Here is a 27,926-nt window from a genome sequence, read left to right as displayed (position 1 = left end):
GTCTGCAGCGACGACAGTTGGCGCCAGTGGGACTGGGTTACGTGAATAACGGCCGGTTTCAGCACGCCGAGTGTTTGTGTATTTGTGTACGCGTTTGCTTGCGGTGTCCCGTTCTGGGAAGTGTTTTGGTCGAGCACACGTGCGCCCGCCGGTGGCTCCTTGCCCTCTCCTTCGAGGTCGAGAAACGGCCGTCGCCCCCTCCTTCACGGCCGAGAGAGACCCCTGATAACCTGCTATGTAAATAAAATCGTCTATCTTGTCTGGCAGTAACCGGCTGCATCTTATTCCGCACGTTGCGGTGGCCCTGAGATCTTGTACGGTCCAAACTCACTTGCTTAATAAAGTTTTCCATCCATCCATCCATCTAGAGAAAGGAACAACTTCGGAGACCATCCCGAGGTACGAACCACATTGCACTAACCTATCTCAGATACATTTACTTTCCTCAAAAACTAATTTACCGAAGAGCAAGGCGTAGAGCTGAACGGGCGATGGCGTTCTGTGGACTCCCTGGCAGCGTTGCAAGACGCTGTCACGTTGCGCTCTTAGAGGCGAAGCTTAACGTCTTAACCACACATTAGCATGGGCGTCCGGAAGGGGGGGGGGGGGGGCAAGGGGGGGCGGTTGCCCCCCCTTGGAATTACGGATATTATTTGTGCACTAGTAGAAAACAACTACACAGCTGCCGCCTCCCTCATAACCGGCCATCGGGTGCACCCCCCTGGAAAAAGTTCTGCGGACGCCCTTGCACATCAGTGACACAAGCAGAAACACCGCGCTAAGGCTTCTGCCTCACTGCACTTTAGGTCAACAAAGCGCCCCCCTGAATTTTTTTTGTTCAATTTTCTTTTGATTCTAATGTCTTATGACCGATGATGTCACAGGGGACCAACTTCCGGCGACACATTTTGCGGACACTTCCGTCGTGAGCATAGCCTTCTAATGATTTCGCATTAATTATGATTGCTGAACTTAGTGACTGCCAACCTGCAATCGAATATGGGCTCCAGTCAGCCGCCGCTGGCCCGGCCTTGGGTTTAGGCTTACCTTCATTGTAACAGACATCTGCCCAAAACATCTCATGCAAAATGAGACATCACTGAAGAGTTTACTTTAAAAGAGCTTCGAAAGGGGCTCTAATAAAGATGCTGCATGCCTGGGATTTTGAATGACGCTGGTTCAAGAATATTATCCAGCAAGAATTTTTTCAATGCGCTTTGTAGAAGATGAGTTATATGTAGTTGAAATTTGAATTTCGGTGTCTTCCCGCCTTTCCCTCCCCTCTCGCCACTTTTTGCACGCTGGCAGGTAGGCGCTACTGCTTCGGCCCCACCCCCGGAGGCGGAGCTTCTTGACACGCCCGAATACGCGGCTTATTGGCCTCGGCCATGGCAGCTGCCTGACGTCTGAAAGAATCTAACCAATAGCGATCTCAACTGGTACACGCAGGTGCGAGGGACGGAGGAAGGCGCAAGCATGAAAAGTCGCCGGAAAGGGGTCGTCAACTTTCGCGCGTGATGGGGGTTCTCTGCTGCGTAAGTACACTGTTTGGCTCAGATGTTCATGACAGCACAATGCAGTGATTGAGCGTGTTCATTTGCTCTCCTCGGAAGGTGTTTCACAGCTCCTTTAAGGCGCGAACCTTTAGGTACAGATTTACTTACAGGATATTCAGGATCGTAAAATGCGTTGTCAGACCTGCTGACATGCCTATTTTGTGCCTGCCACGCATGCAAAGATTCGGGGTGGATGTCGCTGATAACAGCTTTATTCTGTGTCCAAAGTTAAATATCTCGGGCACATTTTTGCTCAAAACAGAAAATTCATTCCTGCGTTATATATTGGGCATTCTTCCCTTCGTTTCTGCCGCCCTGACTATCCTGGGCACCCACCGGCCAGTGCTCGATGGCAGCGCTGGCATCTTTGAACGTTCTGATTGGTTTCCATGCAGCCTGCAGATAAGGAGGCAAATGACACTTGTTAGACAGGCACATAGCCATATTCCTAACGCTGATGCCGACTGCAGTGAAAGCCCAACAAAGTGGACGTCACAAGGCCACATTTCTAACAAAACGTCACATTTCTAACAAAATAATAAGTATGGCATAAGTTGAAATCCGGTTGAAATCCTCTCTTAAATCTCGTAGAGGGAAATTGCTGTTGAAGATGATTGTTGTAGGATTCTTGACGTCTTGCAGATTCGTATTGCTCACTCACATTGCAAGAGGACACTTCTGGAGAGGTTAACTTTTTATAACAATCAAAAGCACAAAGGAAGATACAAGCAAGGAGAGAACATATTTACACTTGACTGGCTCACAAGTGACGAAACCAGCCCTTGATCCTGCCGAAACAGCGGGTTTTAAACCCTATGTCCCCGCCCTCGGTGGGAGGAATAACCAATCAGGTACTGTACAAACATCCACCCAATAACTTATTGGGGAAAGGAAAACACAACCAATCAATGATTGGGGAAAGAAGGTAGCTCATCGCGACACCGTACACATATCATATGTACACTTTCCACCATCACGATTTTGCTTTCCTGCTGCGAGCTTCGCGAACACACTCACTTTCCCATGATGCAGATTACTTCAACGTCCGGTTGACCCAAGTTCCAGGAAAGCCACTTCAACTCATCTGTTAAGCATCGTCGCTCCTCATGCCTGCAGCTAGCGTGACAATATGTCAAAGCACGCCGCTGCAGACATGCGACCTAACGTCTCCGTCCATGAGGGGAGTTTGACGTCTCCCGTAATTCCCCGCCATTCGGCGCCCCCCCCCCCCCCCCCCCCCCCCCGTTCTCCCGCTGGGTTGACTGACCCCTTTCTGTGCGGTTGTGCGGAGGGCCCAAGAGAGAACGTAATGGGCATTCCAATATCGCGACCGGATGTGGCAAACAAAATACAGCACCGCGAACTTCACTCTAGGCATAGGTAAAAGCCAGATGTATACGTGAAGAGACAAGGGGGGCACTTTCATTAGCAATATGGATAAGATAATGTTGCCGAAAAGCTCTACACAAATCTGTATAATAGCCAATGTAATCAGAACATTAATTAGACAGTAGCGCACAGCAATGCGGCATCCCGTCAGTAACGAATGAGCAAGTAAAGAAAGCCCTGGAACAATGCAAAGGGGAAAAGCAGCTGGTGAGGATCAGATAACAGCAGATTTGTTGAAGGACGGAGGGGAGATTGTGCTACCAAAACTAGCTACCCTGTATACGCAACGCCTTACCACCTCGAAAGTACGAAAAGATTGGAAGAGCGCTAAAATTATCTTAATTCATAATAAAGGGGACGCCAAGGACTTGAAAAATTGGAGACCGATCAGCTTCCGGTCCGTTGCCTACAGGGTATTTACGAAGATAATCTCTAATAGAGTCAGGGCAACCTTAGGCTTCAATCAATCAAATGATCAGGCAGGCTTTCGTTAAGGATATTCCACAATATTCGCACTACGAATCAGAGAAATGCGCAGAATAGAACCAACCCGTATATATCCTTCATTGATTGCAAGAAAGCATTTGGCTCAGTGGAAACCTCGATCAGCAGTCATGCAAGCATTGGGGTGTAGAAGAGTGTTGTGTGCAAATACTGGAAGATATCTACTGTAACGACTGCACAGCTACCATAGTCATCCATAAAGTCAGCAATAAAATTCCAGCAAGGAAGGGTGTCAGGCAGGAAGGAACGATCTCGCCAATCCTATTCACGGACTGTTTGCAGGAGGTATTCCGAGGCCTGAATTGGGAACACTTGGGGATAAGAGTTAATGGAGAATACCTACGTATACTCAGCGATTACGCGATATTTTCCTAGAGAACGCAGAAAAAATATTCCCTCAGCAATGAGCTGGTAGAGCGTCCGTCATCGTCTTGCTGACACGTTTTGTCACCAGTTGTAATGTATTTTTTTTTTCTGGCTTTCTTGTGTCATAAGCATCTTAGATACACAGAATGCTTTCACGATCCCTATAGGGGGTTAATTCCATAAATACTTGTGCTCTAATGTTCCAGTTTTCCACCATTTTAAGTTTGTACGAAATTTTCAGTGTACATATAAAAAAAATCGCCCTTGCTGTTTCCCGGTGGAAAACTAATGAATTTGCTTTCTAGAGAGCTTGAGCCCTGGCAATATTATTTTGGCCGAAAATATTTGTTTTCAGTCGATGTGATAAATGGCGCCCGAAAGGATTAGGATTAAATTGGGCATACTATCGACTTTGCTCGGGTCAGGTTCCGATTTTAGATGAAAGCCCATGATCTGCTATGATTTGTTTGCGGGACGTATTTCATGTATGAGGCCATTAAATTTCAGCTGACGCATAATGGCTATATTTATATCTTAGGAGTTTTCAACTAGGTGCATCAAATGCACTTTATAAAAATTCGATTCATTCCAGAATATATTTTTTATATCATTAGCGGAAATCGGCATAATTGGAATGGTTCTGCACTTTAGTAATAGGAATATCTGCATTAAGTACAAATTGCAATCAATTTTGATATTTGTGTTTGCGCTGGAAAAGCTTGAAACGGAGAGATTGCAGACATACGTTAATACTGATGCTAATGTATCTTAAAGAGGCATCAGCTGCGTTTCACCGGCACACATACAACGCGCTGTACTGATTAGCACAACGGCATACAATGGCTTGATGAAATTCTCACGTTCCTTCAGGCGTGTATTTCGGTACGTCACACAAATAGAAGCCAGGATCGATCCTGACTTGAAGACTGGAGCCTTGTGAGATTACGCGCAAAAAAACAAGCACTCAAGAGGATCGACAGAAACAAAGGGCTACTATTGAGACCTTTACCTAAAATAACAAATACAGCAAGCGCGTTTACTGCATTTCTTTTCTTCTATAAGTTGCTCCATGCGCTGTAAGGCTGCACGGAATTAAGCTTTAGTTCCCCTCAGGACAAAGACCTTTTCCGTTATATTCATTTATACATCTTGCATCCACCCCCTGCGTACGTAAGAATAAAGTGAAAACCTGCGGGTAACATAGCGCTAGGCTAACGAATGCATAGCGGCTTTAAGTTGACCCTCTGTTGTATTTAAACGTCGTTCGTCAGTACTACCGGAGGACAACAGCTGGAACGAATGTCAACAAGCTGTCTTCGCGAGCTGTTTACACGAGCTCGCAGTGCCTGCAAAGTACGTCGCCACTTGACGTGAGTCAAATTTACTGCCCCGCTCTCTGCGGAATTCGAAGAAATAAAGACAGCCAACGCTGCGACTGGCCGCGTAGTAGTGAGCGTTCTAAAATTAAGATCTTTGCGGAACGGAGCACGCACTCCGCGACGGGGCATCGGCCGCGAAAGCGAAAACGAAATCGCCGCACGCGTGGCGAACCAGCGCTTCCGCACGAACCTGCGTCACAGCTGGCGCCAAGCCGTCGGCGACCGATGGGCTGCTAATATATGGACTAAGAAATAACTAGGGAAGAAACTGCTGCTTGTGCAGCAAGTTTGCCGCGCGATCTGATTGGCTCGTCGCTTTGACTTGAAAGCGACTGGCCTGTCATCTTGCGAGTGACATCGCTACTGTTTCCAAAAATAGTGGGCTTTGTTATATTTTGATGCCAAGTGTTGTTGCTAGAAATGTAAAACTTACTCTAGAATTTGTCGCAAAGTTTTCTGAACAATTTTTTTTCGCAGTCAGTGTTCAATTTATTTGGTTGGTTCTGGTTGTTTCACGCAAGGGTTCGCGTAAAGAGCTACACGCATTGTTCGTTAGATGGCAGCACTAGCAGTTTAATTCCTTGTTTGTCTTGCATCAGACCTTCAATGGAAGGCTCCCCTGCTGTCGCACTAAGCGTTTCAGTGCGCTCAATGCCTCGAGGGGCCGTCCGAAGAAACGTCGCAACAGATGAAGTCCGCCTAGGCGATTAGATTGAACGGTTTCCAGTGGGACCCCGCTTTCGCTTCGATCACTCTTTGGATGGTGGTGCGTTGACTACGAGTGCGTCGCTCATGTCTCAGCTCTCCAAGGAGTCGGGTGTCGACCTGGACTTCGACGAAATAATGGCCTCGTCGCTGACGCTTCGGGACACCCCGCCGTACAGTTTCTACGAGGTGAAGGATCACACCGTCGTGCCTTCGCTGCCTCCTCAGTGCGCGAGGTAAGCACGATAAGCCTAACACACGCGCGCGCGCGCGCATGCTGCCTCGTATTGCAAGCGGGTCCGTCAATCGCGCGGCCGCCAGCCCGGAAAAAGCACGGCGCCGATCGGGGCGCCCGGAGACAGCGGGGCGAACCCTCGGTTGTGCGTGTCACGCTGCGCTTGCTTTTCTCTTTGCGCCCGGGGCAGGGAGAAACCCCGCGACGTCGTCGCCCGCACGTTGCGCAAGCTGCGGCTACGCGTCGTCGCCGCTGGTCTTGTTTTGTTTACGACGCGACTGCCCCGCGCCACTGTTCCGAATGAGCCCGGACACTTCACAGCTGGCCACTGAGCGATCGCTCGCCTGCGGACGCTGCTGCACCGCGCGGTTTCACTTGGGCCGCTCATGCACGGGCGCAGTAGCGGCGGCGGCGCTTTCCGAGTCCGATGAAATGACTCATCCCGTGTTGTGCTGGGAACGTCGCGGCGGCGGCGGCTCACGGTGCGCCATCCCGTTGCGTCCTGTGTTTCAGGCAGGCGCCGCGAGATTGCCGGGTGCAAAACCAAGATAGGGCGTGCGGCGGACGGGGACGGCATGGTTCCGCGTTGCGGTGCCCGCTTTCGTGGGAAATACCCTCCTAGCGGAACATGCCTCATCATGTCGGTTCTAGTTTCGGCTGAAAGCCCGCAGGCGCTTCCTTCGGCGCGTCGCGCGTTCACCAAGGTGGAAGTCTGAGCCCGACGATAAGCGGGCGTCAAGCCCTGCGACAAAGACCATGTTGCCATGCTTCGCACGACCTAGTTTTTTTTTCGACCTTTTGCCAGGAACCACGAAGAACGCGGGGGCAGTGATCTGTCGCTGGCGCGGGCCTTTGCGCCGTCGGCCAGTGACAGGGCACGCACACCGAAGTGACCTCGGTGATTGATGGCATCGAGCTTTTCGTTGTGGGTGTTCGGTGGTCTGTACCATGACATCGTGCTAAGCTTCTGCCGACGACGAAAAACGCACTTGTCGTTGAGTTTCTGGCTTGCAGCAGCACATAGTAGTGCCGTGTCCGCATTAAGCTAAATAGCAGTGAGCGGCGTTTCAGGTTTCAAATAAGCATCAGTCAGACTGGAAAAGTTAACAGGATTTTAACATTGAGTGAATTGAATTTCAAGAGGTATTTCTCATAGGCTTGGTGACTGAAAAAAAGAAAGTCACACTGAGGCTGTGAATTAACATTTCTGTTCTGTCACTGTTATGTGTGGTCATCTTCATATTCGGCATATTTATAAGGAAAACCCTCTGGAGCTCGTTAATAGATGTCCAGTATAGTCTCGGATGCGGTATCTATGGTACATTTGGGGCCTTCCTCTTATCAGTCTGATTCTTTCATCGCACCCCTAGGGAGCATATATGTGCTTTTGTACAAGCAACTACTACTCTGACTAGAGTTACCACAAAATGACCATTGCACAATTTGTTGCAAGGTTAAGAAAGAACCAGTGCTTGTTTGCTGAACGGCACTGGTGTGTCAGCTGGTACCAGAGTCAAAATGGCCCAGACAGCAGTCCCTCAATTCACATGTTACAGTTTCCCTTATAGATTAAGAGGGTTAACTGCTGAGCTAGTGCGTTTTCAGACATAATAAATAATTTTTAGTGCAACTGGGACACAACACAAGAAAGCGCCCGTGTTGTCGTCTTTCTTGTGTTGTATCCCCATTGCGCTAAAAATCATTTATTATGTCCCTTATAGGTGTACTTCACAGAGGTACCAAAAGTGCCCACCACTTCTTAAAACTTATTTGGAAGATGCCATACAGAGCTAGTTCATTTATTTAATGTTTGTTAAGCGAGTTCTGTCAGTTTTATCGGTTAATCTCGATCGTTTGATGCGCAAAGGCTTTTACTTGGCTTGCTGGAGAGGTATTTCTGGAAAACATGTCTGGTCACTGTAGTATCTATCTCTAAAAAGTAATGTCTTGAACTGATGGATTTTGCATGCCTAGTTCGCGCGCACGTGCGTGCGCGCGCACACACACGAAAAGCTTGTTGAGAAGCTTGAGTAGAATTTTTATGTTTGAATGGATATGGAAAAAGTAGGGACAGTGAAGGTGCTGGTGTAAGTCGAGGTGTCAGTATCAACCTTGGATAATAGCATTTGCGTTGAGGCAAACCACTATTGTCAGCCTGCTTTACTTGTGTTTTTAGGTGCCGTGCCATTCTGTTTTGGGAAAGCCATTTACTATGCACATACAAACAGCATCATGTAAAGGAGTAGTCTGTGTTAATGATAGTGTAGTCAGTCCACATAGTTGTAGGGAGCAGTCACTGTAGTGAATAATTTCGTCATGATCACATTGAATATGGCAATTCTAGCCTTTTGTTTTAAACACCAGGAACAAAAAAAAAATGCAGTTTTGGAGAGGCTAAACCCCATAAACCAAACCAAACCTAAAAAATGTGTTTGGCTGCCCACGCTGTAATGGAAGAAAATAATGTGCCACATGATGCAGACGTGAAGTTCCGATTGAACAGGCTGTAGCATCATCCAGTTGAGCAATCACCGTTCTGTCTTTTATAGAACATGTATCTGCTACTCACTGTAACACAAAGTTGAGTGCTTTAAAGGAAGTCTAGCATCTCCACATCGTAACAGCTGTTTCTCTGTTTTCTGCCTCGTAAAATGTCACGCTGGCTTTATACTTTTTAGGTTTGTTGCTTTATGTTGTTTTGTTTTTGTGTAAATACACCACAAAGCTTGTGTAGGACTTTGTATCCTTATTATTATTGTTTCAAAATACTGCAGGCCAGCTTTGGCCCAAGCAGGAGAGGCATGAAAAAACACAAAATCACAACACCATGTGAAAACATTTCATGTGACACACAGCAAAAGAAACTTAAAAGATGAACATAGCAACAACGATGAGAGATACATGCTGAAAAATTGAATGTAGGAGAGTCACTTCCTTTTTAGTGAGTCAAAAATGTTTTTAGCGCCTGTTCCACGTTAGGAGAGTTAAAGATCGATTCAGGGAGTGCGTTTCATTCCGCTGTTGTTTGAGGGAAGAAACTGTGCTTAAATGAGTTTGTTTTAGCAAAATGAGGCTGTAAGGAGTGCTCCGGAGTATGGCGGGTCCTTCGAGCAGTGGAGTGCTTGATGAATGAAGGGGGAGAAATGCTAAGCTTGCCTGAGATAATTTTATGAAGGAAAGAAATGCGGTTAAGTTTTCTGCGCGTACGAAGCAACAGAATGGTATTGTCTTTCATGAGCTGTGAAGCTTAAATGTTGAAAGAAAGGGGAAGACTACTGGTAATAGAGAAGCAGAAAATGTGTAACAAATGTGAATGGCAGATGGATGCAGTTTAGTGAATCTGTATGTCTGTCACTTGTTAGCGACCGTTCCTATGGAGCCTTTTAATTCAGTGGCCGAAATCACCTGTTGAGCTACAACATGCGCAGCACAATAAATACAAGGCACCAGTTGCCTGCCTTCACTTAGTTCACATATTAGTTTATTTATTTATTTATTTATTTTCTCAAAGGTCTCGGTTGAGACATTATATGAGGGAGTGGACGGTATCTGGAAAACAATGGTAAAAAATGTTAAGATGAAAGGTTGGCGATGTTCCGCTTGAATTGTAGTGGGTTGATGATTATGGCAACTTCGGTGGGCAGTTCATTCCAGTCTCGTGCAGTACGCTGAAAAAATGACTGCTGAAATGTCACAGTATGGGCTTGTAGGGGATACACTGCGTTACTGTGGCTGAACCGGGCGATGCGGTGGACTCTTTTTATGTAGGGGTTATCAAGAGGCAAAGAATGGAAAAATTTATGAAAAAGGTTAAGACGTGCTATCTTACGGCGCGACGCTAGGGGGGGGGCAAGTTGATTCGAGCTTTTAATGCTGAGATGCTTGAGTGGTAGGAATAATTTGATAGAATGAATCGTGTTGCGCGGTTCTGAACCAATTCGAGGGCGTTAGTAAGATTATTGTGGTGCGGATCAAAAATAGCGTTAGCATACTCAAGCTTGGGACGCACAAAGGTTTGAAAAGCAAGCTGTTTAATAGGGGGAGGAGCGAGTGAAAGGTTACGGCGTAAATAACCTAGAGCACAATTAGCAGAATTTATTATGTGATTAACATGACAGGCCCAAGTTAGGTCACGCGAGATATGCACACCAAGATATTTGAATGATTCGGATGTTCCAATCTGCAGGTTATTAATATTATAATTAGGCGCTACGTAATTACGACGACGGTGAATGGACATTAACACGGTTTTAGAAATATTTAATGACATGAGCCATGTTTTACACCAGTCCTGTATGCGAATAAGGTCAGTTTGTAATGCGAAATGGTCGGTGGAGTTAGTAATTCCTCAGTAAACGACACAGTCATCGGCAAAGAGTCGGATATGAGAAGAAATGTTACACGGTAGGTCATTAATATATATCAAGAAAAGGAGGAGCCCGAGTACCGTTCCTTGCGGTACCCCCGAGAGCACAGGTGTTAAGGATGAAGAGTGTGAATTGGCATATACGAACTGCTGACGGTTAGATAAAAACCCTCGAATCCAGTTCAGAACACATGGATGAATATTAAGGCGCGATAACTTTAGGTCCCGTGGGGGACCTTATCGAACGCTTTTTCGAAGTCTAAAAACACTGCATCAGTCGGGATATTATGATCAAGGTTTAAATGTAAGTCGTGCAGGAAGAGTGCCAGTTGGGTGTCACAGGAATGATTCTTGCGAAAACCATGCTGGCTTGAGTGAAAAAAATGAACGGACGATAGGAAGTTAGCAATATGCGAGTATAAAACATGCTCCATTATTTTGCAAGAAACGCTTGTTATGGAAATCGGGCGGTAGTTACTCGGCGATGATCGGCTTCCTTTCTTGAAGACTGGGATGACCTTGCCCACCTGCCAGTCACGTGGAATCGAACCGGTGTTCAGGGATTCCTGGAATATGAGCGAATATTCCTGTGAACTATGTTTTACCTCAACGCCATGATAGATTTGTTTACGAATGCAATGCCATGGTAGCAGTTATTCAGTTTATCGGTGTAACTAAAGGTCAAAAACTAAAAAATAGTGAGGGGGTGTAGTTAACAGAGAAAGCCAGCAATGCCAAAGTACAGCGAGCAGGGCTATGAATAGACTTTGCTTTTTTTTTTTTGTGACCATGCTTTATTATAAGTGAGCCATTACTGCTTTAATGTACAATATTCCAGGCGCAAGTGTTCACAGGTCGTACCCGTGATTACAGTTATGCTCAAGTGCTTCTTGGTTGCAGTATGATGAAAAAACTTATCGTTGCCACTCTAGCCACGTTTGTCTACACATTGAAGTGAATTGCAGCAGTCATTCAGGATGGGGTAGTGCGCATTGATATTCTGATAAAAAGAACTGCTCATTGTTTTCAGGATAAGAGCATTACACTCGATGCAGTTTCCGGTGACCGTGCTGTACGAGCACTAAGCGAAATGTGCGGTTCTCATGTGGTCACAAGTAAAGTTTTAGAAAGCTAGCAGCAAATGCGTAGCTTCTGCTGCACAGCCACAGATTGTTTGCCCACATGCCCTTGTCATTTTTCTGCTTGTCTGAGTCATGGTTAATCTTGTTTGAGACAGACTGGCATGGACAGACAGCCTGGTTATCTTGGTTGCAGTTATCAATTTGTGCTGCTTCTGGGCTGCCTCAGTTCAGTTCATTTAGCTGGAGCACTTGGGCTTCACTACTGCAGCCGTCTGTTGTTCTCACTGCCTTAGGCTTCATCATCTTATCCTAGTTGATAAGTGATAAGATGAGTGCCATCTGTTTTGCTGCTTTTTTTTCCTTGCCTGACAGCAGGTGTAAGGCCCGTGTGGAAGTTTAGGGGGCAATGTTTACATGTTAGACGAAAGTTTTGTTCAAGCTTGGAATGTTGATTAGGAAATCTTGAAAATATTTTTCAATACATTTATCTGTGTAAGGGGGAAGAAGGTACGCTTTTCTGCACAATCCTGGCCTTCAAGGTGTTGAAGGAATATTGGCACCACATTTTTGCTTGTATGTTTTCTTCTTTCAAATGGTGCGTTAGGCATCCGTATACGTGGATCACCCGCGATATTTGCTGACGACCGCTAAATAATTTATAATTGAATTTCTTCTTGATGCTGTTTTGGTTTCGATTTCATCACCCCAACAATGGCTGTGATGTGTAGTTTGTCTTTAGGTCAGGTGAGACACGAAAAAAACAGAAATATAACTTCTGATACTTCGTTTATCATTCAAGTTCTTGAAGCAGGCTGCTTTAAGTGTTGTAGTTAATCAAAGCTGCGTATCGGTGTGTATTTCAGTTTTTTTCATGACTCACGTGATATAATTGCAAACTACACATCACAGCCATCGTTCGGCTGATTAAACTGAAACGGCTTGAGAGAAGAAATTCAATTATAAGTTATTTATCGGTCGTAGTCAGACAGCAGGTGGGGATACATTTATTCTAATGTCCAACGCATCATTTGAAAGAAAACACGCATCTAAAATTAGGTACCTATCATTCCTCAACATGCCAGACATACCGCAACTTTATCGGCAGCCCCCTTGAAAGCCCCTTTAATATGCAAGCTAGCTACAAATGGGAAAAGAAGAAGTATTACTACATATTTGGTGATGCAAGACTTGTCATATGATTGTCTTCACACAGCTGACACTAATACCCACCCATTAAGAAAAGCGCCGTCATCATATAACTGTTCGTAACCTGTCATATAGATGCTCAACTAAAAACTTATTGTCCAAGCACAAGATTATTAACGTTTTTAACCTGTGTGCATATAAACTATTGTGCACCTATAAAATAGAACAAATAAGATGCATTACAAACATATCTGACTTGGCCCCAATTCAGTTATTTCAGTGCACATACCCACGCCGTCGCAAACCACACTGTGTAGTACCTGTAGTGAGAGCAAACTATGGATGCCAAATGGTGACATTCCAACTTCCCTCACTCCTCAATAGATTAACTGCCGCAAACATTGACATAGGAAACATTAGCTGCTCTGACCTCCTCGACTACTTTATTTCAGAAGCCACATTTTTCTAGTATTCATACTTTAAACTTGTGTTCATGTATTGGTTGCTCTTGTTGTTAAAATCTTTATAACATCTTTTTTTTATTGTTGCTTTTGTTGTTATTTCTTCAACCCTTATTGATTTTCTACACACGCTGGTCATTGTGTATTTGTCTGTTGTCATTTTTTTCTCTATTTTTTTTCCCTCAGAAGTGCCGTCGCATGCCACTGCCTACTTGCTGTGCAGGGGGGTGGGAACCTTGTCAAGCGATAACCGCTTTTATTCCCATCCCCTCCTACACTTTATGATGATGGAAATAATCATTATTATTATACTTCACGAGCGTTAGAATGCTCCTCACCATTCATGCAAAACTTATAGCTTTGCCACCTTTCATTTGGGAGGCTTGTTGGCGTGTTTTCTTACGTGCATAAAACATGTCAGGGCCTTCAAGTGAAGCTAAAAGCCAGAGGAAGGGTTTTTGCTGTCCGCAGAGAGATGCTAAGCACGGCCTGGCACAGATAGGCAGCGGCACAAACAGCAGCGTGCCGCTATCAGTGGTTGCCCCATGCTGGACTGGTCTGGCACATTGCAAAACCACGAGTGTCGCGCAAACCCTCTTCTTTCTGCTGCTCTTTCTTTTCTTTTTCCTTCTTGCATTCTCAGCTTTGTCTGACTGCATAACCAGCCGCTCGAGCATCAGCTCGATTTGAAAGGTAACTTGTCTGCCGCTGTGGCAGCAAAGTTTAAATAAGTCTGATGTTGGCAGAAAATTGGATGGGACACTTGAGCTATGCCTTAAGGTTATGATGCGTTAGCGTTAGTGGGCTAATGTCCAATATATGCGAACAAGTCACTCTATACTTTACATTCATAGATCCCCTGGGAGTGCTCATTCCACTCCTGGCTCAGTGGTGCAGCAGTTAAGTGATGCACCACTGCACTGCAATGGCAGGTTCTGCCACCTGGTGGGGCTTGTTGAACCCAGGTTGTTCTTCTGAAGCAACCTCTCGCAACCAATCATTAAACTTCCACCTGTCACGATGAGCACTGTGCTTACAATCTGATGGGCAGGTTGTGATGGCCTCACAAGGTCACGCGACTTAGTTAGGCAACCTAGGTTGCTCCTCTGGGGATTCTTTTGTGGATTTTTAAGTCGTGGCCAGTGATAACGCCTGCTTTTCGGCGACACAGGACTCATTGTTATCACATTAAAGCTTGGTGATTGGCTTTTAATAATTAGAAGAAGATTAACACGAGCCATTATCCACACGTTACGTGCAGACCTTTGAGAATTGTCATGGCAACAAATCATAGGTGTCATAGTAAGGACACAGGGCGTGGAACTGCCTTTGGGGTCACTGTGTCACCGCCTAGCCACTCTTTTCTTCTTGCTGTTCAACTTTGTCTTTCTCTCTGGACGTTGCATTATAGTACTGCAATTTCAGAAGACTGTCTCAAGCAGTTTGACAGCGTGAAAACCAAGCATATTGCTTGGTCCCTTCCCTCAAGGGCAATGCAAAAGGCTATAGCAGGGGGGACCCAGAGGAGGAACCATGAAGCCACGTGTTCCGAGATTCCAGCCAACAATACCTCATGGCTGATAGACATATACAGATGAAATTGTCTGCTAGACCTTTATCAACAGATGAAGTTGTCTACTAGACCTTTATCACAATAGGCACACTTACCTGCTAAATTAGTCTCTGAAGCAGGAAAGTTACGAAAAAATAGGATTTCTGTGTAGAGGTATGTGGCCGAGACTGAGTGTTTGTACTTGGAGCACATGTTTATAACTCATGCGCAAGAAGATAGCCTTATTAAAAGTTAAAATTTTTGGTTATTTTTGTTGTTTTTATTGAAATTTTCTGTGCTAGTAAAATTGTAATAATAGCAGATGGGAAATAATAACTTGCACCCATAGCCCTGTTAGCAAATAGGGATCTTATTCCTAATGGATGAATTCTCAAGTCACCCATACCCTAGTTATTGGGTTGCTAGGTTTATGTAGTTCATTAGTTCAGTCTAGTTTTTCCTTTTGTGAGTTGTTCCTGTGTGTTCAACTGACTGTTAAAGTCCGTCGTCCGTGTTGTCTCCTCTACCTTCGTCCATGTCTTTTTTAGCCGCTGGAATGTCTCACAGTTGTACTAGGAACCAACTAGCCCAGCTTTCTACGCTTAATAACATAGTTTTTCCCGATAGTCCGGGTTCTGATGACATAGTTTTTCTTGATAGCCCAGGTTCTGTAGTGGGCCTTTACATGCTGTTGTTGTGCCTTAGGTTACAGCTTTTCTCATTCTGTAGATGTCCAGCACTGGTGCTCTGTTTGTAGCGACGGAGCAAAATCACATGAGAGTATGTATATGATATGCTTTACGAATTGGAAAAACAGCTCAATCAAAGACGAGACACAAGAGAAGGACAAGACACCAGCGCTGTTCCAGAAGAGGGAAAATACGGGCTGGTTGGTACATGTATTACGAATTGGAAAAACAGCGCAATCAAAGACGAGACACAAGCGCTAGTGTCTTGTCTTTCTCTTGTGTCTCGTCTTTGATTGCGCTGTTTTTTCTAATTCGTAAAACATGTACCAACCAGCCCGTATTTGCCCTCTTCTGGAATATGATATGCCATTGCTCAGTGGCTGCTCAAAGCACTTTACTCTGCTGAACTTGGCTTTGCATTTGGTGCCAGAATTTTCTTACTGCGACAGCTCTCTAAACTCTGCATTTATGCATTTAGTGGGATGCCTGTGTTACACCATTCCGCGGTCTCAGTTATAGCTCCTGCTTTATTTGATTTCTTGGTCGCATACCCACGTTCCTGAAAAAGGCAGCAACTCACTGAATATTGATTTTGAGGAAAGGAAATGGGGGTATAATGTCTCTCTACTCGGTGGACACTTCAACCTCGCCGTGAGGGAAGGGAAGACGGGAAGAGCTGCCATAGTGGATTGTTGCGGAATAATTTCGACCGCCTGGAAATCTTTTAGTGTGCATTGACATCGTGGAGCACATGGGTGCCTTTCGCGTTTCACCTCCATTGAAGTGTGGCTGCCGAGCAACTGGCCTTTTCTCGCCGAGCATGCTTGCACAGATCTGTTCCAACTCACTTGCGCAAGGGGTCTGTGCATTCCATTGGTGCAATACGAGGGAAGCTTGCTCTCGGTTGTTATCATATCTTCATTCTTGAACAGCATTCATTCAGCACTGATAAACTCTTTCCCCTTCTTTCTGGTGGATGGATTTCCCGGTAAGACCCCATTGAGGCTGGCCTGGCCTTTTTGGAGGTGGGGCTAAGCGTCATGTACTAGTGCCACGTGCCGGCTTGAAAGGTCTCGTCTGGAGGGAGGCTGGGTGGGTGGGTAAGAGCGCTGGGGGCACTTTATCAGCAGTTCCTGCGAACACCGCTGTCTGAGTGACGTCTGGCTAGTAGGGTTGTCCAGAGTGGGATGGCAAAGCGTTTTGCAATTATATGCAATTATAGAATCTCTTCAGACGAGGCGCACTGAAGCAAGGTTGAAATTTTTGTACCTAATATATAATAATCTGATTAGAATAAACACCCATGATTATATTACTCCTGTCTCACAAGCAAGTACGCGTTATAACTATGGAAAAATGCTGCAAGAATTTCATGCATACTCTGATACAGTTGAACACTTATTTTTTTTGTCAAATCGATTACAGAGTGGAATGAGTTGCTGAAGTGTGTAGTGAACAGCCCGAATGTAGAAACATTTGTTGATAATTTGAAAGCCTTTTGTATGCGAGACCCTTGTCTTTTTGTCTTCTTTTTTCACATCATCTGTTTGCTCTTGCATGACGCTCATGCATATGTTGTTTTTTATTTGTATCTGTGCTTACTCCTGCTTCGAGTCAAGCGACTCCGTAGTATTAAATAAATAAATAAATATGTTGAAGGTAGGGGTGGATTCGAGTAGAGCTGGAGTCTCTTTCTTCGAGGTACTATGGTAATTGCGTGCGGTTGGGAGTCGGATATTTAGCTTGTAAAGCGCACAACTATTTCTTGGTTGATTTATTTCAGACGTCGAGATCTTGTGCAGTTAACATAAAGTAGATTTCAGAGAAGTCTTGCTGCTGAAGCCCATTACAGATGTGTTTATAACCTAGGATTCAGAAAAACATGGATTGCTGTGAAGTTTGCGAAATGTGTCACATAGATTTATTTTTGTTTGTGCATTGAAGCAGAGTACGGAAACCTGGGAGTAGATTGTAAAGGCTTGTGATAGGATGAGATTAAAATAGTTTTCCCTCTCGTGCAGATGTTCTTATCGCTGGCACTGTTGAGCACTATTCTCTTGCTTCTGCTTGAATTTTTCACTAAATTAGTGCAGTGGTTTCACTTTATGTACTTCTTGAACAAGTTTCCAATATTGCAGTACTGTATTTTTCGCTGCCTAGGCGATTTTTTTTTAGAATTTTTTGTTTGTGCAGTGGTGCGAGTTATATACAGACAGAAATGTATGCCATCATGCATTGTCTTTTGCTGTGCGCAGTAACTATGTTTTAAAATAAAAGTAATGCATGAAAGCGGAAAAAATTGAGTCATTTTTAAAATGAACCTGTGTGTAGAATCACATAATCTCGCCATGGCCGGACTGAATGTGGTCCACTCACCCTAGTTCGGTCTAGCCATCTTCTCAAAAGTTTGTTTTGGCTCAAGTTCCCTTGATTTCCATCAGTGCCACTTGCGAGTGAAGAAGCTACGATGCCAAACTCGAGTTGCCTGCCATTGAATATGTCCTGGAGAACTGGAACCAGGCTGCAGTTTGATACGAGCCCAAAATTATCTGGGACAGACACAAAGCCACAAGAACACTCTGGTCAATGAACCAACAAAAATTGTCCTCGAGAGTGCACGCTAGCCAGAGCTCAAGCGTCGTCTGCACACTGGAGCTGCATCAAACGTATATTTTTGTCGCACTTTACGTTATACACCTGTGTATCTTATGTGGGCTTTTTTGTCTTTTTTTTCAATAGAACTGCCATTTATCGGGGGAGGGAAGGGAGGGGAGGGGGGGGGGTGCGATTTTTAAAGCGGAAATATGGTAGTTTTCCTGTGCCAGCATTCCTCAATGTGTTTTCACCTAATTCTTCGCTTGGCTTCCACTGTAATAAGGATTAGGGTGAATTAGCTGCAGTGTGGTGGTGTAGTTGTTGTCTAGTAAGAGTGATAAGATGTGCTGAAGTTGTTGCAGTATATATCGAAATGACCGCTGTAATCACGTGCTTGTAGCGTCATGGCACTGAGTGGAACCCCTGGACAGTGTGAATTGTTTGGCAAATTCATCAGCGATGTGTCGCCTTTCTTCTCTTCTGTGTGCGTGTGTGCCGTTGAGCTGTTTCAGCGTCACAAAACCAGCAGCTGTTAGCGGCACCATATCAGCATGGCTGATACAATCTGTGCTCTGTTTCCCATATTTATGCAACACTTGTGCAACTGTTAAAGAAAAGAAAAGGCTGTGAACAGACAGTGTTCACACACTGTTCCTCGGAATCTCTTTCAGCAAAGCTGGCCAAAGGGTTAGGAGAAAAAATGGCTATAGCGCTCAGTACATTGCCTTTTTGTTGCATACTGATTGCAGTAGCACCTGCAGGAACTGCGCATTGCAAGAGCGAGCATGAGGACATATCTCTAAAGCTGTGCGGTTCAGTTGTGCACTGCCCAGTTTTCACAAGTGTTGCAGGAATAGAATCAGAGAAAAGGTTTTCTTGTTTTCTCGCTAGAATTGCCATGGAAGTAGATGAGAAGAAAAAAAAAACCTTCCAACACTGCATGTTTTTTACTGCATGGAGAGCCTCTTGAAATGTTTGTGAGACATGCAACAATCACTTTCTGGCGTGAATTTTCAGTTTATTCGCTAGTTTTCAACAAAATAACTCGAGAGTACGCATGCAAGATACAAATTCCCTGTGGCATGGGCTGTGTAGACGTGTGCCACTTAATTAACACTTCTTTTTGGGCAAGTTGGTTCATATTTGAAAACTTTAAAAGGGCGCAAACACACACGACCACAAAGTACAAGAGACGAGACACAAGCGCCTTGTGTCTCGTCTCTTGTACTTTGTGGTCGTGTGTGTTTGCGCCCTTTTAAAGTTTTCAAGTGTGCCACTTAAGGGGGGATGAGGGGATCGAAGGCAACTTTTCTATTTTTAGACTTAAAGTGATGAAATTTGGCAGACTGGCTTAAAACAGCATCAAACAATCAGATATAAAGTTTCACAATGACACCTGTAGTAGGTTCCCTTTTGTCATTGTTTATATGTTGTCCCCATGTTGCTTGCTTGTGGAAAGCCTAGTACGACAAAAAAACAGGCTACAGGTCTGTAAATGCTTTTAATATTTACTAAGAAATGTGCTGTAAATCAAGACTCTCTTAATTTTTTTTTTTGAAATTTATCTGCTCTTTTTTTTTTAAAGGGCACAGTATGCACCTTCTTTTATGTCTAGAATGTATCATGCTCTAATTACCACATAATAAAAACATGTGAGCTTAAATGGTAAATCTGAGAATGTCTCAACGCAGACCACATTACAGTGGTCGCAACAAAACAAACGGGGTAAAAATCCATGCACCCATTGCTTCCTTGGAGCAAGGTATTAAACTCAAAACAAACTTTTGAGAAAACAAGCCTGAAAGTTCTATTCTAGCACACACTGTCTAAGTGTAACGCTGACAAATATGTTTATTTGGAGCATGCAAAATTTATTTTTGAGTGAAATATTTCAGTACAACATAGAGACAGTGTTGGAGATGCCAAAAGTGTACCGTATTTTCCGGTGTATAAGACGCACCTGCCATATATGCAAGCTGTCACTGAAAAAGTTTGTATATAAGACGCACCCGTGTATAAGACGCACCCCTGTTTACCCAGTTAGGCTAGTGAGGCTTAATTAAACAGGCTTGCGCGACTATCGCGAAATGCACCGTACCTGTGAGCAATTTTTAAGCAACGCTAAGTGATCAAAAAAGGCAACACTCACGCCATACCCATCCACGTTCTAGCAAAAAAGAAAGAAAAAACGATACAGCTCCCCATATGTCCATAACAACATTTTATTTCTACTTGAAACCTTCGAAGTCTTCATCTTCAGATGCGCTATCAAAAGGTTCGCCCATTTCTGGAAGCAACTCGGCTGAAACATGCACTACGTACACGGAGCAAAAAAAGTTGCAAAAGGTGACTAAAAAAGAACGCCGGCTTGTCTTGACAATGGCGAGAAGCGCGATTGTCACCATCTTTTGGCGCTTCTCATTACTTTCGCTTGGGGCCTCCGAAACAGCCGCGCGTTTGTCATCCCGGAAGTCATCATCCCCGCCGTTTCTTGATAAAGATCATCTAGAATGTCGCGCACGGCGGTCCCGGTATTGAAGTATTAACCGTGTTACAATCGCCTTATTGGTAGTGATATTTTTTAGGTGAAGAAAGCTTGAGCATGAACCGGAGTAATCGATGTGAACTTGCAAAAAAAAGATGAAAAATTCGCATATAAGACGCACCCTTGTATAGGATGCACCAGCAAGATTTTCGAAAAAAAGCCGCGTCTTATACACCGGAAAATACGGTACTTTTCAAAAATCGACTTTTTTCGAGATTTTTGCAATCTGATCCCCACGTCCCCCCTTAATTGGCGTGCTGATCGGTGTTGCACTGTGCTTTGTAAACTTAAAAACTGTTGGCAGACAAGAACTTTGAGCATAATGGCTTAGATTATCTACGGGTAGCTGAATATTCAAAGAAATGTGCTTCTTTTTTATTTTTACATGACTGTAAAATTTCTTGGCCGGTCGCTACACTGAATACTGTGCTTAAAATGGACACAGGCTCCGTGCAGAGTACTGGGCAGTGGTGCTGCTGTTTAAAGTAGTTGCTTATAGTGTATTATTTATTGATTAAGCCATGTGCCAGGCATTTTTTATTTTGTCCTGTGGTGGTGGGCATGAAGCGACCACTGTGTTGAGAAATCGATGCATGGAGACACCGTGGGTGACGCAGATCGTGGGAGCATTCGTTGCTTGCGGGCTGGAACCCCCCACTGTGAGCCGGCCTGCTTTGTTCTATTGTTTTCCGGGTTGCTACCTCCGCGCGATGCGGAAGATGTCTGTGGGGCTGACGTTGCACTCTCGACCTTGAAGGGGGGAAAGCTTGGCACCGTACCAGCTTGGCCACTTTTGGTAGCAGTTGCCGCCCGTGCTGTTTCTTCGTCTTTTCATCACTGCACTCTCCTTCTCGTTTAGTGTAGACCAGGTCTGTAAAAGTCTGTTAGAACTATTCCATCTCTTTGTGCTGTTGCTTTGTGTGAACTACGTTCTGAAGAGATGAGGCACCACAGGTTAAAGGAACGCATTTCACCAGGCAAAGCTCCACTATTGGCTGATTTATTTATTTATTTATTTATTATTTATTTATTTAATACTGCGATGTCGCTTGACTCCTAGCAGGAGTGAGCACAGATGCAAATAAAAAACAAGATATGCACGAGCGTCATGCAAGAGCAAACAGATGATGCGAAAAAAGAAGCCAGACAGACAAGGGTTTCACATACAAAAGGCTCTCAAATTATCAAGAAACGTTTCTACATTCGGGCTGTTTACTACATACTTTGGCAAATTCATTCCACTCTGTAATCGATTTGACAAAAAATGAGTGTTTAACTGTATTAGAGTATGCACGAAATTCTTGCAGCATTTTTCCATGGTTATAACACGTACTTGCTCGTGAAACAGGAGTAATATGATCATGGGTGTTTATTCTAATCAGATTATTATATAATATATTATTATTTATTATATATCTTGGCTTTAATTTCATGGCTTGTGATTCAAAGGGATTTGTTTTCATGGAAGTGTCTTTTTTTTTTTTTATTTGCTCAGGTTAGTTGATTAGATTAATGCTGTCCTGACCATCAGTTACATCGCTTATGAGCAGTGAGAAAAAGTTAAAATTGTTACCAATTCTTTGTCCTTGTTTCTTAAATTTTTGTGCAATGTGTGGAAATGCAGTGGTTTGTGAACTTAGCTAGCTATGTGTTATTTGTGTATATTAGCAAAACCAAGTTTGGGTGTTCAAATTGAGCCCCGCTTGTTTAAGTCCATTTGAATTACCAATATGGCAAGAGTAGAGAGTAGAGATGAATGGTGGCGCAGAACACAGCAGTGTGTGCCAGATCTTGTGAAATGCAGATCTCGAAGGTGTTACTCAGCAAAACTTTCCAAATTATTCATTGTGAACACTTTCAATGCATGTGGAGTTCTTTACTGTACAAAGCGTGGCAACCAGCAGAAGAGTATATTTGAAGCTTACTGGGAGTCACTGTACTCAAATCGTTAGCATAGTCGCAAGAAGAAAATGAAATATAGTCAGCCATGGCTATCAACAAAATAAGGTGGTTTTCAACCTCTTATGTACTCTGGCATTTGAGAAATACATGGTGGAAACTTGCTTTATAACCACACTGCAGTTACTTAAAACTTGTAATTTTTAAAGCAACTCGGGAGAAGTGCATTATTATAGCAAATGTCGCTTATTGTTTGACACAAAATATGAATGCAAAAATCACGCATTTACCGAAGCATAAAGCATTTTCTTTCTAAATTGCATTGCAAGTCACTTAAATGGATTGTAGTTTTATGGCCATAACTTGGGTGTATTAGATTTCCTTGATGAGCGCTCGGCTTGTGTGAAACGCAGGTAATCCATCAAGAGTGTATTGAAGAATCCATACTGGTTGAAAACACTTCTTACTTTGACCACATTGGTGAGGCAGGTTTCAGAGTTGAGAAAGGCCAACTTGTTACTGTGCCTGACTGCAATGATAAATGTTTGCAAACTTGATTACAGAGTTGTGCTATCCAACAATTGCTATAAGAATGTTTTGATGTGGGCTCAAAGCCTGCCTGTGCTGGTTTTGAAGTTGTTAGGCTTCACTGGTGAGTGTAGCTGGGTGGAGTGTAAACTCAGAGCTTGATTAAAGGGAAAAAGAAAAAGGGGGGTGGGGGTGCATTGCTAGAGAACTGCTAGCGACATGCAGTTGCAGCCTTAACCCTTTAACTTTCAAATTAATTCCTGAAAAACATACTGATTCGCCAAATTCTTTGGTGATTTTTGGCAAAAATGACTTGTCAGGCTTAAAATGCGGCAGAACCCCAAAGCACGTTTCATAGACAACTAGTGCCCTCTGGTGTTGAGAATTGTAACCAGCACAGATAATAACCGTAATACCCATGCCACACACACATAAGAAAAATGCAGGAAATGCTTAATAGCTTAAGTATGTTAATGTCATATTTTTGGAGTTGTTGGTATATGTCCACATTTAATATATAATAATAATTTATAATAATTTGTTTATTTCCATCAGTGATGGGTGAGACTGCGGATAAAAGCTGCTTGACAACAAGCGACTTGACTGAGGCCTGCAGCCCCACTACAAAGCAGGCAGCGATAGAACAACAACAAAAAAAAAACTCACAGAAAGCACAATATTCAAAATTAATGCACGCACACTTGATAGTCACAAGAGGTAATTAACAAAAAGCAAGATAACATTTTTAGTTGTTATTGTAAGCAAGGATTGTTAATGAAATGTTTGCGTAGGGTTCGTACAGAAATTGTATGCAAATCTATGCCTGATTTATGGAATGAATTTAAAAGGGTTGGCAGTGTGTATGACACTTTTTGCCTGGAATAATTTACCCGCGCAGTGACCACCTTCCACGGTTCTGTGTAACGGGTGGTGTAGGAATGTGTGTTTTTATCGAGATCTGATAATTCATGAAAGAACTTCAGATTTTCTTTCACCTCCCGTTTGAAAGCCAGACTTAACTTATAGTTGTAAAGATTAAACGCGCGTATTATGTTTGCTTTCGAAAATAGCTCTGAAGTGTGGGAATGATATGATACATTAAAAAGTGCTCGAACAATTTTTCTTTGCAGTGTATGTATTCTTTCAAGATTTGTACGTGTTGTGGTACCCCATACCAATACACAATAATACAAAGAAGAAAAAAAGGGAGTATTGTAAATAAGAAGCTTTATATTGAAAGGTGACATAGCTCTGTGTCGCGCCGTCATACCAACAACACGAGATAGCTTCCCTGAAACAGATTCAATGTGCGCATCCCAAAGCATATTCTGTGTGAAGATAACTCCAAGTATTTTAACACTACCATCTATTTCGATTTTTTCGTTCTCGTAAAGAAGGATGATTAGACTGCTGTTTGTTTGCTTCGATTTCGGCCTGAAAATTACGGCTTTTGTCTTTTTTGTATATCATTTTATGAAAGTCACGATGAAAATAACGCTCGCATGGTAGTGAGAAATTTCATCTGAATAAAAACAGCACTACTGAGCACAATAAATATCTCAGGAGTGTTGTTCAAATATAATAAAAAAAATTATTTTGCCGAAAATATCGCTGTTCTTATTTGACAAGTAAAAAAAAGTAGTCATAAACTCGCATCTCGGCCCACAAGTCGAAAGTATGTGTCAGAAGTGCTGGTAAAAATGGCGCTCTTCGCATAAAAAATGCAGTGCAGATGTCTCATCTGACTGAAAGTTATGAAAAGACCATTTGCTACTGGATAGCAAATTGTTACTGACAAAGTTGCATACTTTTGTGCGTGTGTAATGGGGACGACGGTACGCATTGCTAGGGTGAATGAGTTGTGGCGAACTCAGTAGGCTGCAGTGGCAGTAAGGGTAATGGCATTAAATTTCTGCATGTGGCACCACGCAAGTGCCATTAAAACTTGAGGCAGTAAGCACTTAATGGCCTTAAATTTGTGCGTGCGACACGGGTATTACTCATCTTTGGCAGTGCAAACAATGCAGCATAGGGTCAGATGAGTGTGACTAATCATTGGTGCAATCTCCCATGACGAGCACAGTTCGTGGTTGGTGGTTAAACGGTTAAATAGTGTCAGTACGGCATTGTCCAGGTCACCCTAGGTCATTGCACTGTCTTGCTATTCCGCAGTGCAATATGAGCAGGATGTGAGACATTTCCTGGCCGCGGGTCAGTGTATACTTTGTGCCGCATGCCTCTGTCATATCAGGTGCTTGGCCATTGTCTTGGTCAGCGAAGAGGGGAGCTAAGAAAATGTGGCTGAAATATGGTTCAACACTCTTTACATTCCTACCCATCATCATCATCAGCCTGAATACGCCCACTACAGGGCAAAGGCCTCTCCCATGTCTCTCCAATTAACCCTGTCCTTCGCCAGTTGCGGCCACCGTATTCTTAATATCATCCGCCCACCTAACTTTCTGCCGCCCCCTGCTACGTTTGCCCTCTCTTGGAATCCACTCCGTTACCCTTAAGGACCAGCAGTTATCTTGCCTTCGCATTACATGCCCTGCCCAAGCCCACTTCTTCCTCTTGATTTCCACCAGGATGTCATTAACCCGTATTTGTTCCCTCACCCACTCCGCCTGCTTCCGATTTCTTAACGTTACACCTGTCATTTTTTCTTTGCAAATCAACGTTCTTGGAAGCTTTTTTTTTTTTCGCTAAGTAGAAACTTTGATTGGGAATTTTTACGATGCAGACTGCGTTGACAGATCTAGAGTGAATAAAATTTTTATACAAGAAATTTTAAATTCACAAATTTGAAAAACAAGGACTGTGTTGACCTTCACTATGGTCTTAGGAGTGCTACAAAACAAGCAGGGTCAAAACAGGTGAAACCGTTTCGAAGAAATTTGCTCTACAAAGTGAGTATGTAGGTAGAAAACTGTTAACAAAGGAAAACTCCAATTGTTCAAGTCTTTTCCTGAAATCCACAGCACCGCAGTTCACAAATCAATTTTCTTTAAAGTGCTTCCCTATTGATTTCAGCAATGAATCTTTGGGACAGGATACAAAACAAGGCATACAAGCGGATTCATCAATTATCAAAAAATGAGTTTTTTTGCCCATTTTTGGGGAATTTCAAAGCCGCGTCCCCCCTTAAATGGTTGGCTCTGTGAATGGTGGAGAGCTTCTTCTGGAGCAACTATGGCACAAACTATCATTCTTATTTTTTTCCCACAAAGGTTGAGCTGCTTTGTTCATTGGGAAACATTATATTGCATGGCATTTAGGGCCTAAAACACTTAATTATTCCTTTTGGTTCTTAGTGATGTTACTAAATGGAGACTGCTGATTATACAGGGTGTTTTACCTAAGACTTTCTGCAATTTTTAAAAATGAGCTATTTGAATTAGATGCGCGCTTTTTCTGGCATAGCATTGTCAGTGGTGTAGTACATCATAATGCAGCTAAGACGTGCTAACTAGCAGGCTTGTTAACCAATATTTAATAGTTAACTTTTAAACTATTACTGTTGGGCTCCTTAATTATTGAGAGGCATGTAGCCCACAGTAAGTAATGTCCATATCCGTTTTTAGAATTTTGAGAACGCGATTTTTCTCGGCGCTGTGGCCCAACAAATTTTGGCTATCTCGATGAGTTACGTTCACTGGAGAGGTTGCTTTGCCTGCAAGCTTCTCAAAACGCATGTATTTTGGCGTGATGTAGGCGAAATTTGTTGGGCCACAGCGCCGAGGATAATCGCGTTCTCGAAATTCTAAAAACGGATACGGATTTTACTTACGGTGGGCTACATGCCTCTCAATAATTAAGGAGTCCAACGGTGATAGTTTAAAAGTTAACTATTAAATATTGGTTAACAAGCCTGCTAGTTAACACGTCTTAGCTGCATTATGATGTACTACACCACTGACAATGCTATGCCAGAAAAAGCGCGCATCTAATTCTAATAGCTTATTTTTAAATATTGCAGAAAGTCTTAGGTGAAACACCCTGTAGTATGTTTACTGGTGTGGTACAAGTTTACATTTGCAGTTCCATTTTTCTTGGGAACGGCTTCGAAAGTGCCTTACAGGTCCACTATTCAAAATAATCAAGGATTGTGGTTCCTGATGTGAATCTCTAATTGCCTGAGCTTGAGTCACTATAACTCGAATTACAGTAATGACTGCGTGTTCAGAAACTTGAGAATGAAAAACTCGAAATACCAAGTATGGATGTCCCTATTTTCGAGGCCGTTTTTAACACCTTTTTTTCTGCTTGCGTCGCCAAGAATGGGAAACTAACCATTCAGAGAACGTCACCTCTGCAAAAATTTATGCAGCAACATGAGGACTAAGCTGAGAAAAAACAAGGGCTAATTTTTTTCGGTATACATATCAACCAACTAGCCCAACTTTCTGTTCTCCTAGACATCACCACTTCCCAGCGCTTCCTTGCTTTTTTGCGTGCACTATGTTTTGACGGGTTTTTAGACTCTCCATCTGTGTGCGATCAAATGCAATGCTTCAGACCTGTCACGACACAGCTGCAGTCAATGGCGGCTGGGTGTTTATACGGAAGCAAAATAGCTACGAACAAGTACAGACACGTTTTTTTTGGCAAGTGATAGGTCAAGTCTATTTTCATCGTGGCTGATAAGTTGAAGGCACCCAAAGTGTAAAAAGTCATGTGCACGAAATGCTGGAAAAAGAAACAGCCTTGGTGACTACGCAGCTGTTTTGGACTACAAAGTGCTTAAATGTAAGCATTCATTGTGCAGGGCTAACTGCTACAAGCAAGCTTGAGTCAAGTTGCTTTTGTAAACAGTGGCACTTCATTATACAGCTTGGATTGCTGAAGTGTTTACAGTTAGGTGTTTTTCTAGAAAGTAATGCAAATTGATGCTTCAGTGCTTCTTTTTTTAAGAGCGTATAAAGACTG

At 43.5% G+C, this 27,926-nt stretch overlaps 1 protein-coding gene across 1 annotated transcript in view; it reads left to right on the top strand.

Moving 5' to 3' along the window:
- The first annotated feature begins 5,784 nt into the window (after positions 1 to 5,784).
- Positions 5,785 to 27,926, top strand: part of Mitf (transcription factor Mitf) — a 113,765-nt gene continuing 91,623 nt past the window's right edge. Inside the window, exon 1 of the mRNA XM_089563800.1 lies at positions 5,785 to 6,135. Within this exon, the coding sequence (XP_089419926.1) occupies positions 5,987 to 6,135 (149 nt within the window). The 5' untranslated portion in view covers positions 5,785 to 5,986. The remainder of the gene's footprint in view (positions 6,136 to 27,926) is intronic.

The sequence above is a fragment of the Amblyomma mixtum genome, chromosome 10 (assembly GCF_055824585.1).
Source record: "Amblyomma mixtum isolate Tamu chromosome 10, ASM5582458v1, whole genome shotgun sequence".
Taxonomy (NCBI): Eukaryota; Metazoa; Arthropoda; class Arachnida; order Ixodida; family Ixodidae; genus Amblyomma; species Amblyomma mixtum.
Note: the sequence above shows the minus strand (reverse complement) of the source record. Positions and strands in the feature narration are given on the sequence as shown.